The sequence below is a fragment of the Triturus cristatus genome, chromosome 9 (assembly GCF_964204655.1).
Source record: "Triturus cristatus chromosome 9, aTriCri1.1, whole genome shotgun sequence".
Taxonomy (NCBI): domain Eukaryota; kingdom Metazoa; phylum Chordata; class Amphibia; order Caudata; family Salamandridae; genus Triturus; species Triturus cristatus.
Window position 1 is genome coordinate 1,096,833,256 of NC_140592.1, and position 13,587 is coordinate 1,096,846,842.

Here is a 13,587-nt window from a genome sequence, read left to right on the forward strand (position 1 = left end):
GGCTACCATCTTTATATTTTTTGTTCTACTGTTGGGTGTGGAAGGACAGCCAACAGCTCCAGAGCGGAAGAATGAACGAAAAAGTTTCTCTCCAAAACAGTCAAGGAGGAATTCAACCAGACTACCAACAGACATCATGTAAGATCACCAAGACACCAAGGACATTTTTCGATGAGTTTCCGAAGGAAGCACCCCAACCCCTTGGGTTAGAGAATGAGGAAGTGATACGAGTTAAACACCATTTAGTTTCTGCCTCAGTTGCCACCACAGGTTTGCACTGGAGGATAGCCATGATGCGTGCAGTCTTTGTATCTCAAAGGATCGCAAATCGCAGTGGTGCGAAACGTGCACGAAATACCAGATTACGACCTTCTGAAGGCAAATGAAAAGCAGGGATTGGCACATTACACTATGGCGCAAATCCAGCACAAGCAGGGATTATTTACTGACTGGGGCTTGTCAAGTGGTGAAGAAATCCCTGAAAAAACTGATCTAGCACAAGGGGAATGCTGCTATGAAGAAGTAATCGAGGTCGAGCATGAAATTGAGCCAAGGCAAAATATGGTCACAGCAAGAAACAGCAGGTCATGCCACATGGACACAATGTGGCTGAGCCAAACTCTACCGACTTGAAGTACTCAAAGGCATTCTTGACACCAAAAACATTGACAATCAACACAAGGCAAAGGCAAAATGAGGCTCATAACCAAAAACACACAGTCTGAACAAACGTTTGGAACTGGCCTGCACTCCTGAAGGTGATCAAGAGCGCAGGTGGGGATAAGGAGCTCTGTAAAATGTGGATACAACGCCCAAAAGGAAGCTTGTAAAGCGCCATGCCTAATAGAAGGCCTTTGATGACGAACAATAGAACAAACCAGCTCATCAGGACTGGTTCACAATATAAGGGTGTCAGGTAAGCCACCTACAGACAGCTACCCTGAGTCTGGCAGCATGGCATCTGAGACCTAGAGTTTTTCACCGGGGCTCACCGGAAAGGGCCATGGAGGCCAAGTGAAGCCTCACAGTGGAACATGTTCATATACTGGTGTAACAGGAAAGGGCTTAGTGAACAATAGGCCCACAAACCTACTGTATTTGGGTACCTCACTCTCCTACTAGATGAGAGACTTAACTTAAAGTAAATCTATCATCTATAGTGGCATACACAAGGACAGTAATGGGAAGATGTTTTTTCAATACGCGGGTAATCAAAAGATTCCTAGATGCAGCAAAGAAAATGGTGCCCAAGGTCAGCCCCAACACCTCTGGGGAATCTGAACATTGTGCTGACACAGTTCATGACACCACTAAAACACTTAACTCTTAAAACTGCCTTCTTAATTGCAATTACATCTCTACAGAGTTAGTGAACTGCAGGTTCCCACAACACAGGAACCTTACCTGCAAATGCACAAGGACAGAGTGGTAATGAGAACAAACCTATAGTTTCTCCTAAAGGTAATTTCACACTTTCATGTTAACCAGGCCATACTTGGCTGCGATTTTTGAGCAGCCAGAATCGCAAGCGGAATGGGCCCAGCATACATTGGATGTCAGTAAAGCAGTTCTATATTTACAGAAACCAAAACCAATCAGGAGAGGGAACCAATGCTCCATGCCCTTCTCCCTGTCTAGCAAAGATTCCCCAGCCTTTAAGGGAACTATCGCTAGTTGGATAGTGTAGACAATCCAGGCATTTACACAATAGCAGGACTTGCACTGGGATAAAAGCCAAGGGCACAGTCTACAAGGAAAATGGGAGCAACACTCTGTTTCATTGCTAACAACATCATCTACATGGTCTTCCATGCACACCTTCAAATCAAATCAGTCTTTATTTCGATCGTGCAGATCATAAAAGACACGGATAATATTTACATTGTCACAGTAAGACTAAAAAATAGAAATGTGGTTATATACAAGAACTATAATACAGCAACTGCGCTGGGCACTAAACAGTGGGACTCTTGGTATTTACAGTGCAATTGAAAAAAAAAAACTTAAAAACGATCATAATAACACATTAAAAATAATTATAAAAACAATTATAACACATCGGTCAAACTGCTGTACCTAGCTACAATTCAAGTACATTTACTTCCATTTCATAGTAATACTAAAAACATTAAAAAAAAATAAGACATGTTCCTAGTAACTGGAGGATGAAATCCCGCTAAGCAAAGAGCGTTAGAGTGCAAAAGGCAATGGTCATAATTCAACATAGACATTGTTACAATTCAATGACTCTTGCTTCTTCAAGAGGTTGGCTCGAATTCACCACATCCAGCCCAAAAATTTTAACCATGGCTATCACTATGGGCTCATGTGTATTGGTCTTCAATATTCGAAGAGCTGTAGCACTTGACCTGGTACCCATGTTAGAGCATATTGGCTTGAGCCATTTTTCCCTGAGAGGCTTGTAAGCTGGAAAAACAAATAGGATGTGGGGAACTGTCTCATCCTGCTGAAGGCAGGATACGCATCTGCTATCCAATGAGTTGGGCCATTTTTTGTGAAGGATTTAACAGGGAGTGTGCCTGCCCTAAATTGATTAAATAATTTCCTGTCGCTGGGTGTTGATATAAAATCCCAATAGTCTTCATTCAGAGTCAGGCTTATGCTCCAAAAATTTACCGGTCAAAGAGGTGTTCTTAATAGATCGTGACCATTTTGCTTTGACCAAAGACCAGTATGCTTCCTTAAAATCTTTTGATGGAAATAGACTACCAACTGGGTCCTCCCACAGGTGGCTCAAACCCATGTTCACCAAAGTACACTTTATCTTTTGTAACCAAGAGATCTTGCATGATGAATCGGCGTCTCTAATGTCTTTTAACGCGTTCGCGTAATGTGACAACTCTGGGGCAGACCATTTCTTCTCTAGAATGCTAGAGGTCTAAATCGAGCTGCCTCCTCTAAGGTACAACATCCCAGATGTAAATAAAGTGGGGTAGATTGTGGGAGACCAGTTAGGGCTCTCACAAATTATTCTGAGCTGTAGCTAAAGATGACAAATTGTCGAAGCCCCAGAGCTCCGCTCCAGATAAGATGGAGGCCCTAACCTTGGTGTTATAAGTCTTTAATACGGGGCCTACCGGCTTCGTTTGGGAGAGCCTCTGTTCTTTTATTAATGCTCCTGCCAATTGACAGTGCATGAGGGCCATTAGGTCAATCTGGGGCTTCCAGTTTAGCTTCCTGCCCAGAGTAATCCCCAAGTACGTAAAAACATTGTGTTGTTCTAGTTGCACCTTGTTCATAAAGACCCACCTTCACAACACATTACTGTGTGGGCTCCAGGTTATCAAGAAAGCAGAAGTGGGGCAAAAGGTACTGTGACACGTGTAAATACACAATCTTCTCAACCCGACCTACTAAGGGGAAAGCATACCATACATAATCAGTGCATGGCATATGAATCCAGTAAGTTCTTCAAGCTGCAAAACTACTCCAGCAAGTCAATCATTTGTTTCTTACTTTCTTTAGGTGCACACTGCATGAGCTTATGCACAGCTGTTCTTTGAGGCTACTCACCCTTAAAACTATCTTCCTTAGTATGTCTTTTGCATGCTGTGTCAATGGGTTGCGCACACCACCGTTCACAACTTTCTTACTAGAAAAGCTCACGCTTTGGACCAGGCATCATGTCTGCCAAAGATGGTGTTGCTTTTCTGTGTGGGGCAGTCCAGCACGCATGCTCTATTCTGTTTACCACATCTCTCTATCAAGAAAGAGTAGTAGCTTCACGGTTGACCTCAGGAGGGCACTTAGCTTTCGATCGATCGATCAGATTGAGCGAATGACTAACTTTCCTTTGAGGTTCTCTGGTGCTAAAGAAAGGAAAAGCAGGTAAGAAATATACCTAATCCATTTGGATAGTTTTTTACATTAAGACTTGCATTGCCTTGGCCTAAAAGTAGCCCTTTGGACTCATTTGACTAGTGGCACGACCTTGGTCAAGGACATCTGTCTGGTGGCTACACTTTGACCTGGCAGTATACTTTGACTCTCAGGTCTGCATGGATGGCCATTTTGCCTGCACCTTCTGTAATGCTATTTAGATGAATACACTTACCGCAGATTCCTCATCGGACCTCCCTGTTCTGTGAAACAGTCTATTAGATGTTAATGAGGTCCCAGTTTCAATTGTGCTCACTGTCATGGTTGTCAATCTATTACTGATGATCCCCTTGTTTTTAAATGTATGTCAGTGCAAAGGCGCGGTGCGTCTATATGCTCCGTGCTGGCATTTGCGGAGGCAGAGTAAGATTGCTGTAGATGCTGAATGTGCCACCTACCAGCATGTGTGAGCAACTGCTAGAAAGTTTACTTGACCCTATCTGGTGCCTGTGGAAATGGCTGTTAGTGTCTACCCAAAGATCTTTTATGAAGGTAAATAACTTGTTTTGCTGTTTTTTAACTGTTTATATTTTGTGAATAACACCACTGAAATTAATCTGGAAAAAATTGAGAAAAAATTCTGCGAAATAAAAGTGCAGTGCAACTATAAAGATGTGGTGAATACAGCAACTAGTCTGGTTTGCTAACGGAGAATTTGTTTTTTCTTCTTCAGCATAGCTTTGTGTGTCAGTCTGCTATCTCTAAAGCTTTAGCCATTGAATTGCTGGACAAAGTAAATAACCCAGAAAGCCATCAGCATTATGTGGAACCAGACGAGGATGATATTGAGGTGAGGAAAACATGGTTTTACTGATACGAGTACTTCTCCATTGGCTTTTTTCAAAATGGTCAGGGGTTTTCTCTATGGGTGTTTGCTTTAAGAGGTGTTCTGATAGCAGTGAGGTCTGCAATTTGGGGCATCTTGAAGACTAACTTTTTTGCATAACATTCAGTGATAGATGACATAGCATGGTGCTATCAATTTTGGCCATCTTTTCTTTGTAGAATTACAGTATGACATCTTATTTTCCAATTTGTTCTGTGGCACGAGTAGGGCTCGTAATAGAATATAGTGTTAGCTAGGTTCCAACATGTCTCTGCTTCTAAAAGAGAATGTTCTTTTATGATAGATAGCTTTTGCTGCTGTGAAGAGGTGTATGTGCATTAATCCAAGATTTAACACTTCCAGGTCCTGTTTGGGAATCTCTGGTTTGAGGATATTGCTTTCTATCAAAGTTCATGGATAGACCTGCAGCAAAGTGTGTTTAGCTTATTCGTCACAGTTTGTTTTTGGAGAGGCTGGAGGGTGCAGATGTTGTTGTTTTTTTTGGGGTGTGATGGCCGGAGGGGTGCTTCTGCATTGTGTTATGTGAGGGTGTATTAAGTTTCCATTAAGTGTGTCTACAGGGTAGTCCCTGAGAGAGTACTGTTGCTTTGCTATTATTGGTAGGCCATAAACTGTATGGTGAGTTAGTATGCCCAGGATTTGATGCGGTGTGTGGTGGGGAGGATGTTTATGACATAGTGGAGTGTGGCTTTCATTTGTTCTGAGGCATACTGACCTCTATAGGTTTTGAATTCTGCTACGATCCAAACTGGAACCAGAAAAGCTTCCATGGGCCCTACATGCCGGTAGGTGGCGCCATTGGCATCCACTGTTTCTCCCTCCTGCCCTGGACATGACGACATTCAACCATATATGGGAGCCACCCCTACTTGCTGACGTCAGTTCATTTTATCCTGAACCCTTTAACGTGGATCCGTAGCGCCACTCATCTGATTTTTGTTTAACTTAGAATAACTTTTAGTGAACAGCATTATAAGGAAGTGTAATAGGGATATAGTCTTGGACTGCTATACTAGTCATGACTCTGAAGAATATCAAAAATCACCCTAAAAGGGACTTTCAACGATGTTGGGCTAAGTCGTCTAGTTAGAGTTGACTGGATCTGACTTGGGCTTCCTCGGATCATATTCACATCCTGGAAAAGAAGCTTCTGAGTTCACCAGACCATCTTCAGATCCGCAGAAAGTTGCAGCCTTCATAGAGACTGTGAAGCAAATTTTTAATATATGACTGCCTCTCTTTGGTCCTTTGACGGCCTCCAGTTGCACTTCAGCTGGTGGCTCTTTTCTGGGTGCTGACTGACCTTGCCCAAGGATCGCTAGTTTATCCAGAAGAAACTCAACCTTGACCCTGTCAAGGAAGCCAGTTATCAGGATATCACTTTATTGCCAGATGTGGGAAGATTCAGTATAAAGTGGTGGTCAAACCACGTTCCTGTTACTTTGAAAGCTAGGACACAACCTTCAGCATCTGTGAAAATTGGGCTTTTGTCCTGGTCACTGAATCCACCCGTGATGAATCCAGGGCCATTATGAATAAGGAGGATGGGACAAAATTCGTCCTTTTGGATATGTCGCATTTGATTCTGTAGATCATGAAATTTCCTTCTGAGATTGGTGGACATCGGTTTAGGTTGTACTATTGTTTGAAGTCAATTCTGATCATCCAGATGTTCATTCCCTCCCTTCAAGTCAGCCAAGGTAGCTGACACCTGTAGTGTATCTCAACGGTCATCCTTTTCTCCAATGAAGTTTAATGTTCGAGACATGTGGGCTGCTGAATTCATATCTGTGCATAGATCGCCGCCTAGTGTTGGGTCCGGATGTTTGCACGTTGTTGTCCTGGAAGAGTCTTCGAAGTATCCTGAGATAGGTGACTCCTCCCCTGGACCACAGTGCGCATGGGCATCCTCTCCATCCTCAGATTGTTTTTTTCCGCCATTGGGTTCGGATCTGCTTATCTTGACTCAAGTTAGGAAAATTTAGTTTCAGGCCAAAAGGCCTTTAGTTTTACGTCGGTACTGTTCCCGATCGGTATCGACAGCTTACTTACTAGTTTACCAACTTTAACAACTTTTTTCGGATCCGTTTCATCCGACCATCGGCCTTACATCGACGATGGAATCGAGGACCCCATTCAAACGGTGTCCTGTTTGCCACGCAAAATATCCACATATCGACGTCCACCCGGTGTGCAACAAATGCCTCTCTCCGGATCACGACAAATCGAAATGTATGGCCTGTGCCCGATTCAGATCCAAGAAGACTCTCCGGAATCGACAAGCTGCGAGATTAGAAGCGCAGCAATCGGCACCGGCCCCGACCAACATCTTCAGCACCGAGGACGAAGAGTTGAAAGCGTGGAAAACATAAACTCCAGCCCCGCTTCCGAACACGATTCCCGATCGGAAGACGCAGATGAAGAGCTTTTCCACAGGGAAGAAGCCGACGATGAGGTAGGGGACTACGATGAGGCCTTCGGGGCCGAAGAAGATAGCTCTGGTGAAGAGCAGGGCCTACCCGTCCAAACGGAGGCTATTAAAGTGCGTCAGTCTACGGCTCCGGTCGAGGGATCGCCTTCGGGCCTTACCCGAGATCAATCCCGCAGTTCTTCGGCCCCGCCCTCTGGCCCGGCCTCGAACATCCAGCGAGAGCCATTATTACCGAAAAAGACTGGTTTCCCTTCCACGAAACCGAAACCAATCGTCGCACCGGTTCAACAGAAACCGAAAGTGAAACTGGCACTGGTCGGCTCGAAGACCTCCACTCCTTCGACGCCAGCCAAAACCATCGGCTCCGACAGCACCAAAAGCGCCTCGGCCCCCGGCACCGAAGTAATCGGCACCAACCACCAAGGTTAAAATGGCCGCTCCATCGGAATCCACTTCGAAGGCAGCGACTGCGGTCCAGTCATCGACGCCGTCAACGGCTACTACCTCTCCTCGACTCGATGACCCTTTGGCTCCGAAGATTAGTCCACACCTACCTCTACAGAACCCCTCGGCACCAAAGAACCTTCGGCGTTCTCGGTGCGACAAGTTGCAGCGTCCTTACAACGTATCAGAGAACAGGCAGCCCTCCAGGCCACGTCTGGCTCCGAGCCGAAAAAGGCTCCAAAGGCACCTTCGGCACCAGCCAACATCACTTTTGGTCTGCCGCCGTCCACAGCGCCGAAACTATCCGAGATCCGAACACGTGTTACCCAGACAAGGTCCCCATCTACTGCACACTCTCCTACTGGGCCTTCACTGTCCCACTTCATCGACGCCGACACCGGCAGGCTCATGCTCCGAAAGAGGAAGGTCACTTCCGACCAGGCTTTGGACTCTTACAGAATCCCTCTAAAGCAAAAACTGCCAGCAGAATCGGAACCAGTTCTATATGAACGCCTCCACACCTCCTATCCGGATCCCCAGTCCTTCTCTCCAACGCACTCCGACACGGACGCAATGGAGGATTACATGGGTGATGACACCACCTACCCCAGGGATATAGACCCTGAGGAGCAGCAGGACCCAGATCAAGCTTGGGATGACCCTGCAGACCCGGGTGCCGCTACAGATACCCAGGACACGCAGCTTTATGGCGCAAAAACATCTCCCACAGAGGACACTGCTGCCTTCAACGTCCTCATTGAACGTGCCGCAGCCAATCATGGAGTGCAACTCCACTCGGACACAATTGAGGACGATTTCTTGGTGGACACTTTCGCCTCCTCAGAGAGGACCGTAAAGACTCTGCCCATGTTAAAAGGTGTCCTCAAGCCAGCAAAGGACATTTTCAAGGAAACAACCAGGGCACGGGTAATAAACCCCAGGATCGAGAAAAAATACAAGCCTGCGCCCGGGGACCCTATGTACATTAGAGGCCAGTTACCTCTAGACTCCATCGTGGTTGCTAACGCTCGCAAACGAGCGCACTCGCAGACAACTGGTGATGCTCCTCCCCCGGACAAGGAGTCCAAGGTGCTGGAGACCTCCGGCAAAAGGATTGCAGCCCAAGCAGCAAACATCTGGCGCATTGCCAATACACAGGCGCTCCTGGCTCGCTACGATCGCTCACACTATGACACGTTGGAGTCCCTACTCCAACATCTACCAGACGAGTACAAAGAGGCAGCGGAGCTCCTCGTCAGAGAGGGACAACTTCTCACGAACGCATCCATTAAGTGTGCACTGGATGCCGCCGACACAGCTGCAAGGGCAATAAACACCAGCGTCCTGCTACGACGACACGCTTGGTTAAGAATCTCCGGATTCAAACCTGAGGTTCAAAATAACATCCTCAACCAGCCTGTCAACCCCGACTACTTATTCGGACCAGAGGTTGACACCACCCTAGAAAAGATCAAAAAAGACACAGACACTGCAAAGTCAATGGGGGCTCTGCAAACACAAACATTTCGTAGTGGCTCCTTTCGTCGCCCCGGAAATAGAGGAGCGGCTAGAGGACAGGGGTCACAGCAAACCTACAATAAGGGGGGCACACAGAGTACCTACGATAAAAACACCAGAGGTGGATATCGTGGCTCCAGCACCAAGGGCAGAGGACGCGGTTACGGCAACACCAGGTCCTCACCCAAGAACAAACAGTGACGCCCTCTCCCTTCCCCCCGACCACATAACACCTGTCGGGGGGAGACTCCAGCGGTTCCTGTCCACGTGGAATACCATCACCACGGACAGGTGGGTCAGGGATGTTATCCAACGCGGTTACTGTCTCGAATTAACCTCCACTCCACCCACAATACCGCCAAAGCACCGTCCTATGTCCTCAGAGATCTTAGCATTGTTACAGCAGGAAGTGCTAAGTATGCTGCAAAAAGGCGCAATAGAGGTCGTGCCCGTCCACCAGCAAGGGATAGGGGTGTACTCTCTGTACTTCTTAATACCAAAGAAGGACGGGTCCCTCAGACCTATACTAGACCTGAGACCCCTCAACCACTACATTCTCTCAGAGCACTTCCATATGCTCACCCTACAGCAGGTTCTCCCGCTGCTCAGGCAGGGAGACTTCCTAGCCACACTAGACCTCAAAGATGCGTATTTCCACATACCCATACACCCGTCACTCCGAAAATATCTCCGGTTCACTATTCAGGGGCAGCACTACCAATTCAAAGTCCTCCCCTTCGGTGTGACAACAGCACCCAGAGTTTTCACCAAGTGCCTAGCTACAGTAGCTGCACATCTACGGAGACAACACATCCACGTCTACCCTTACCTGGACGACTGGCTTGTTCAGGCAAGGTCAGCCCAACAATGTGCCAGCCACATGTCCCTCACCATTCACCTTCTTCACAGTCTGGGATTCTCACTAAATTACCCAAAATCACATCTCCAACCCGCACACGTACAACAGTACCTAGGTGCGACCATAGACACTCTGGCAGCCACAGCTCAGCCAAATTTAGTGAGGATCAACAGCATGCAAATGCTGATCTCAAAGTTCAAACCTCAACACTCCCTGCCTGCCCGAGTGTTCATGCAGTTGATAGGCATGATGGCCTCCTGCATTTTCATAGTCCCGCACGCGAGACTACATATGCGCCCGCTTCAGGAGTGCTTGGCACGTCAATGGAATCAGGCTCACGGGCAATTAAAAGACCTAGTGTTGGTGAGCGGTCGGGCATACAACTCTCTGCATTGGTGGAATCCACAAAACCTTTGCAAGGGCCGACCGTTCCAAGAGCCTGTTCCACAAATAATACTGACAACGGACGCGTCTCTCCAGGGATGGGGAGCTCATGTACTCAATTACACAGTGCAGGGACTATGGACAATACAACAGAAGAAGATGCACATCAACCTTCTAGAACTGATGGCAATCTTCCTGGCAATGAAAGCATTCAAGGTACACTTGTGCAACAAAGTCGTGTTGATCCGGACGGACAACATGACTGCCATGTACTACATACAGAAGCAGGGAGGAACACACTCTCCACAGTTGTCTCATCTGGCTCAGAGCATGTGGAAGTGGTCCATTCAGAGGAACATCTTCCTCATGGCGAAACACCTCCCGGGCAAGGACAACCAGATGGCGGATCTGATCAGCAGACACAGCCACCAGATGCACGAGTGGGAGCTACATCCGTCAGTACTCCAACCGTACTTCCAACAGTGGGGTCATCCAGAGATATACCTATTCGCCAAAGCTTTGCCGCCAGGTTCCCACATCCACAGTCGCAGGGCAATGCGATATGGATGAACTGGTCCGGCAGATTTGCGTACGCTTTTCCCCCAGCGCCATTAATACCGCTGGTGGCACGCAAACTGCGACAGCACTCACTGACTCTCATCCTAGTTGCTCCCACATGGGCGCGCCAGCCATGGTACACCACCTTTCTAGAACTTTCCGTGGTGCCGCATCAAAGGCTGCGGATCAAACCTGCACTCTTAACGCAGAACCATGGCGAAATTCAGCACCCAGATCCGCAACAGCTGAACCTGGCAATCTGGCTCCTGAAGTCTTAGAGTTTGGCTACCTAAACCTGCCACCTGACTGTATGGAGATCATTAAGGAAGCCAGGCGACCCACTACCAGAGCTTGCTATGCAGCTAAATGGAAGAGGTTTGTCATTTACTGCAACAACAATGACATTAACCCGCTAGACGCATCCATTCAAAATGTAATCTGTTACCTCTTTCACCTATACCGATGCAATCTGGCATACACCTCAATACGTATCCATTTGACAGCAATAGCAGCCTATCTCCAGAACAGGCAGCACCTCTCTTTATTCAGAGTGCCTGCCATCAAAGCTTTCTTGGAGGGACTTAAACGAGTAATTCCCCCAAGACACCCACCAGCACCGGTGTGGAACCTCAACTTGGTCCTCACCCGACTGATGGGTCCACCCTTCGAACCTCTCCACTCATGTGAGATTCAATTTCTCACCTGGAAAGTAGCTTTCCTAGTGGCAATCACTTCGTTAAGAAGAGTTAGTGAACTCCAGGCACTAACCATTCAAGAGCCATTCATACAGGTTCACGCAAACAGGGTCGTACTACGTACCAACCCCAAATTCATGCCTAAAGTTATATCGCAGTTCCACATGAATCAAACTATTGAACTGCCTGTTTTCTTTCAGAATCCACAAAATGTCGCTGAAAGAATGCTCCATACACTAGATGTCAAAAGAGCCCTCATGTACTATATAGACAGAACTAAAGACTTTAGGAAGACAAAACAACTTTTCGTTGCCTTTTCTCCCCAACACAAAGGCAACGCCATCTCCAAAGCAGGTATAGCCAGATGGATCGTTAAATGTATTCAAATTTGCTATCAAAAGGCTAAACGCACATTAACGATTCCCCCACGAGCCCACTCAACACGTAAGTTAGGGGCATCCATGGCTTTCCTGGGAAACATTCCTTTACAGGATATATGTAGAGCAGCCACATGGTCCACTATACATACATTTACCAAACACTATTGTGTAGATGTACACTCAAAACAGCAGGCAGCTGTAGGACAGGCAGTTCTCAAAACTCTTTTTCAGACCGCTGCAGCTGGCACTGGTGGCCGCCGCTAATAGGAGGTACTGCTATGTATTCTATGCACAGATATGAATTCAGCAGCCCACATGCCTCGAACTGAATATGCTACTTACCAGTATGCATCTGTTCTTGGCATGTAGGGCTGCTGACATTCATATCGCCCACCCTCCTCCCCGGCGCCTGTAGCAGCTGCAGCTCTCAGAATTACTGTATAGCATGGTCATCACTTTCTGTATCTACTCCATCACTGCCACAATGGCGAAAAACAATCTGAGGATGGAGAGGATGCCCATGCGCACTGTGGTCCAGGGGAGGAGTCACCTATCTCAGGATACTTCGAAGACTCTTCCAGGATAACAACGTGCAAACATCCGGACCCAACACTAGGCGGCGATCTATGCACAGATATGAATGTCAGCAGCCCTACATGCCAAGAACAGATGCATACTGGTAAGTAGCATATTCAATTTATATAAGCCCTCTATCTTTTACTGTAAAAATCCTTACCTGCAGTTCCTTTCTCCAATGATACCCAACTGCGGGTCAAACTTGATGATGTGTCAACATCTGTACTGAAATGTCAATACTATTTTGCAGTGGTCTGGCAAATGATGAACCACAACTATTTTAAACCGAATGTTAGCAAAACTGAGCTTCTGTTGCTAGATAGCAACATATTTCGCAGGGGCTACCCTCTTTGGCCAGGGAGTCCTAGTATAACCGGTAACCTCGTAAACGAGGTAGAAGCACTTGATGCTTTTAGAAATCAGAATGCCTTCATGTCTTGAATAGGCCAAGGCAGTCTTCTCAGACTATTTCCACACTTGTTCCATTACCCGGCACACTGTGGAACAATCTAACCCGCACCTTCAAGACCAGCAGTTAATTTGACATCTGGTTATAGGAATTCTACACCCCAATAATGAGACTTCACAACTCAATCCAATATTTTAAACACTGCAGTGTGTGAAAGTCTCTCCACTTTCTGCCTTCAGATTTCATCGGTCTAGGCTTAGCTGCAGAATGTTTGGTATGTGGTACCCCTTTATACGCCAGGAGCGTGTAGCTCAGTAGAAGTTAAATGTTAACACCATTAGAGCATGACTTTGCTCACCTTTATAGCTCAGTTCCTGAGGTGTGCCTGGGCTTTTCATTATTTCATGAATATATTAAAAGTAATCATGAGGCTGCTTGAGAGATTGCTTTTCACAATGTTTTGTAAAGCCTGGTGTTATACCTCTCCTAGATGGTCTACAATTCAGTACTTGTGGCGAGTCTTCTTTCCTGTCTTCACTTAAGGAATCTCAATTTAAAAGATTTGTTGATCAGAAGCTTAGTTTTG

At 46.6% G+C, this 13,587-nt stretch overlaps 1 protein-coding gene across 2 annotated transcripts in view; it reads left to right on the forward strand.

The window, feature by feature from the left end:
- Window positions 1–13,587, forward strand: part of MAP4K5 (mitogen-activated protein kinase kinase kinase kinase 5) — a 525,125-nt gene that overhangs the window by 229,500 nt on the left and 282,038 nt on the right. For both annotated transcript variants that reach the window (XM_085626992.1, XM_085626993.1), the window contains exon 12: window positions 4,574–4,690. In XM_085626992.1, coding sequence (XP_085483118.1) covers window positions 4,574–4,690 — 117 coding nt within the window. The remainder of the gene's footprint in view (window positions 1–4,573; window positions 4,691–13,587) is intronic.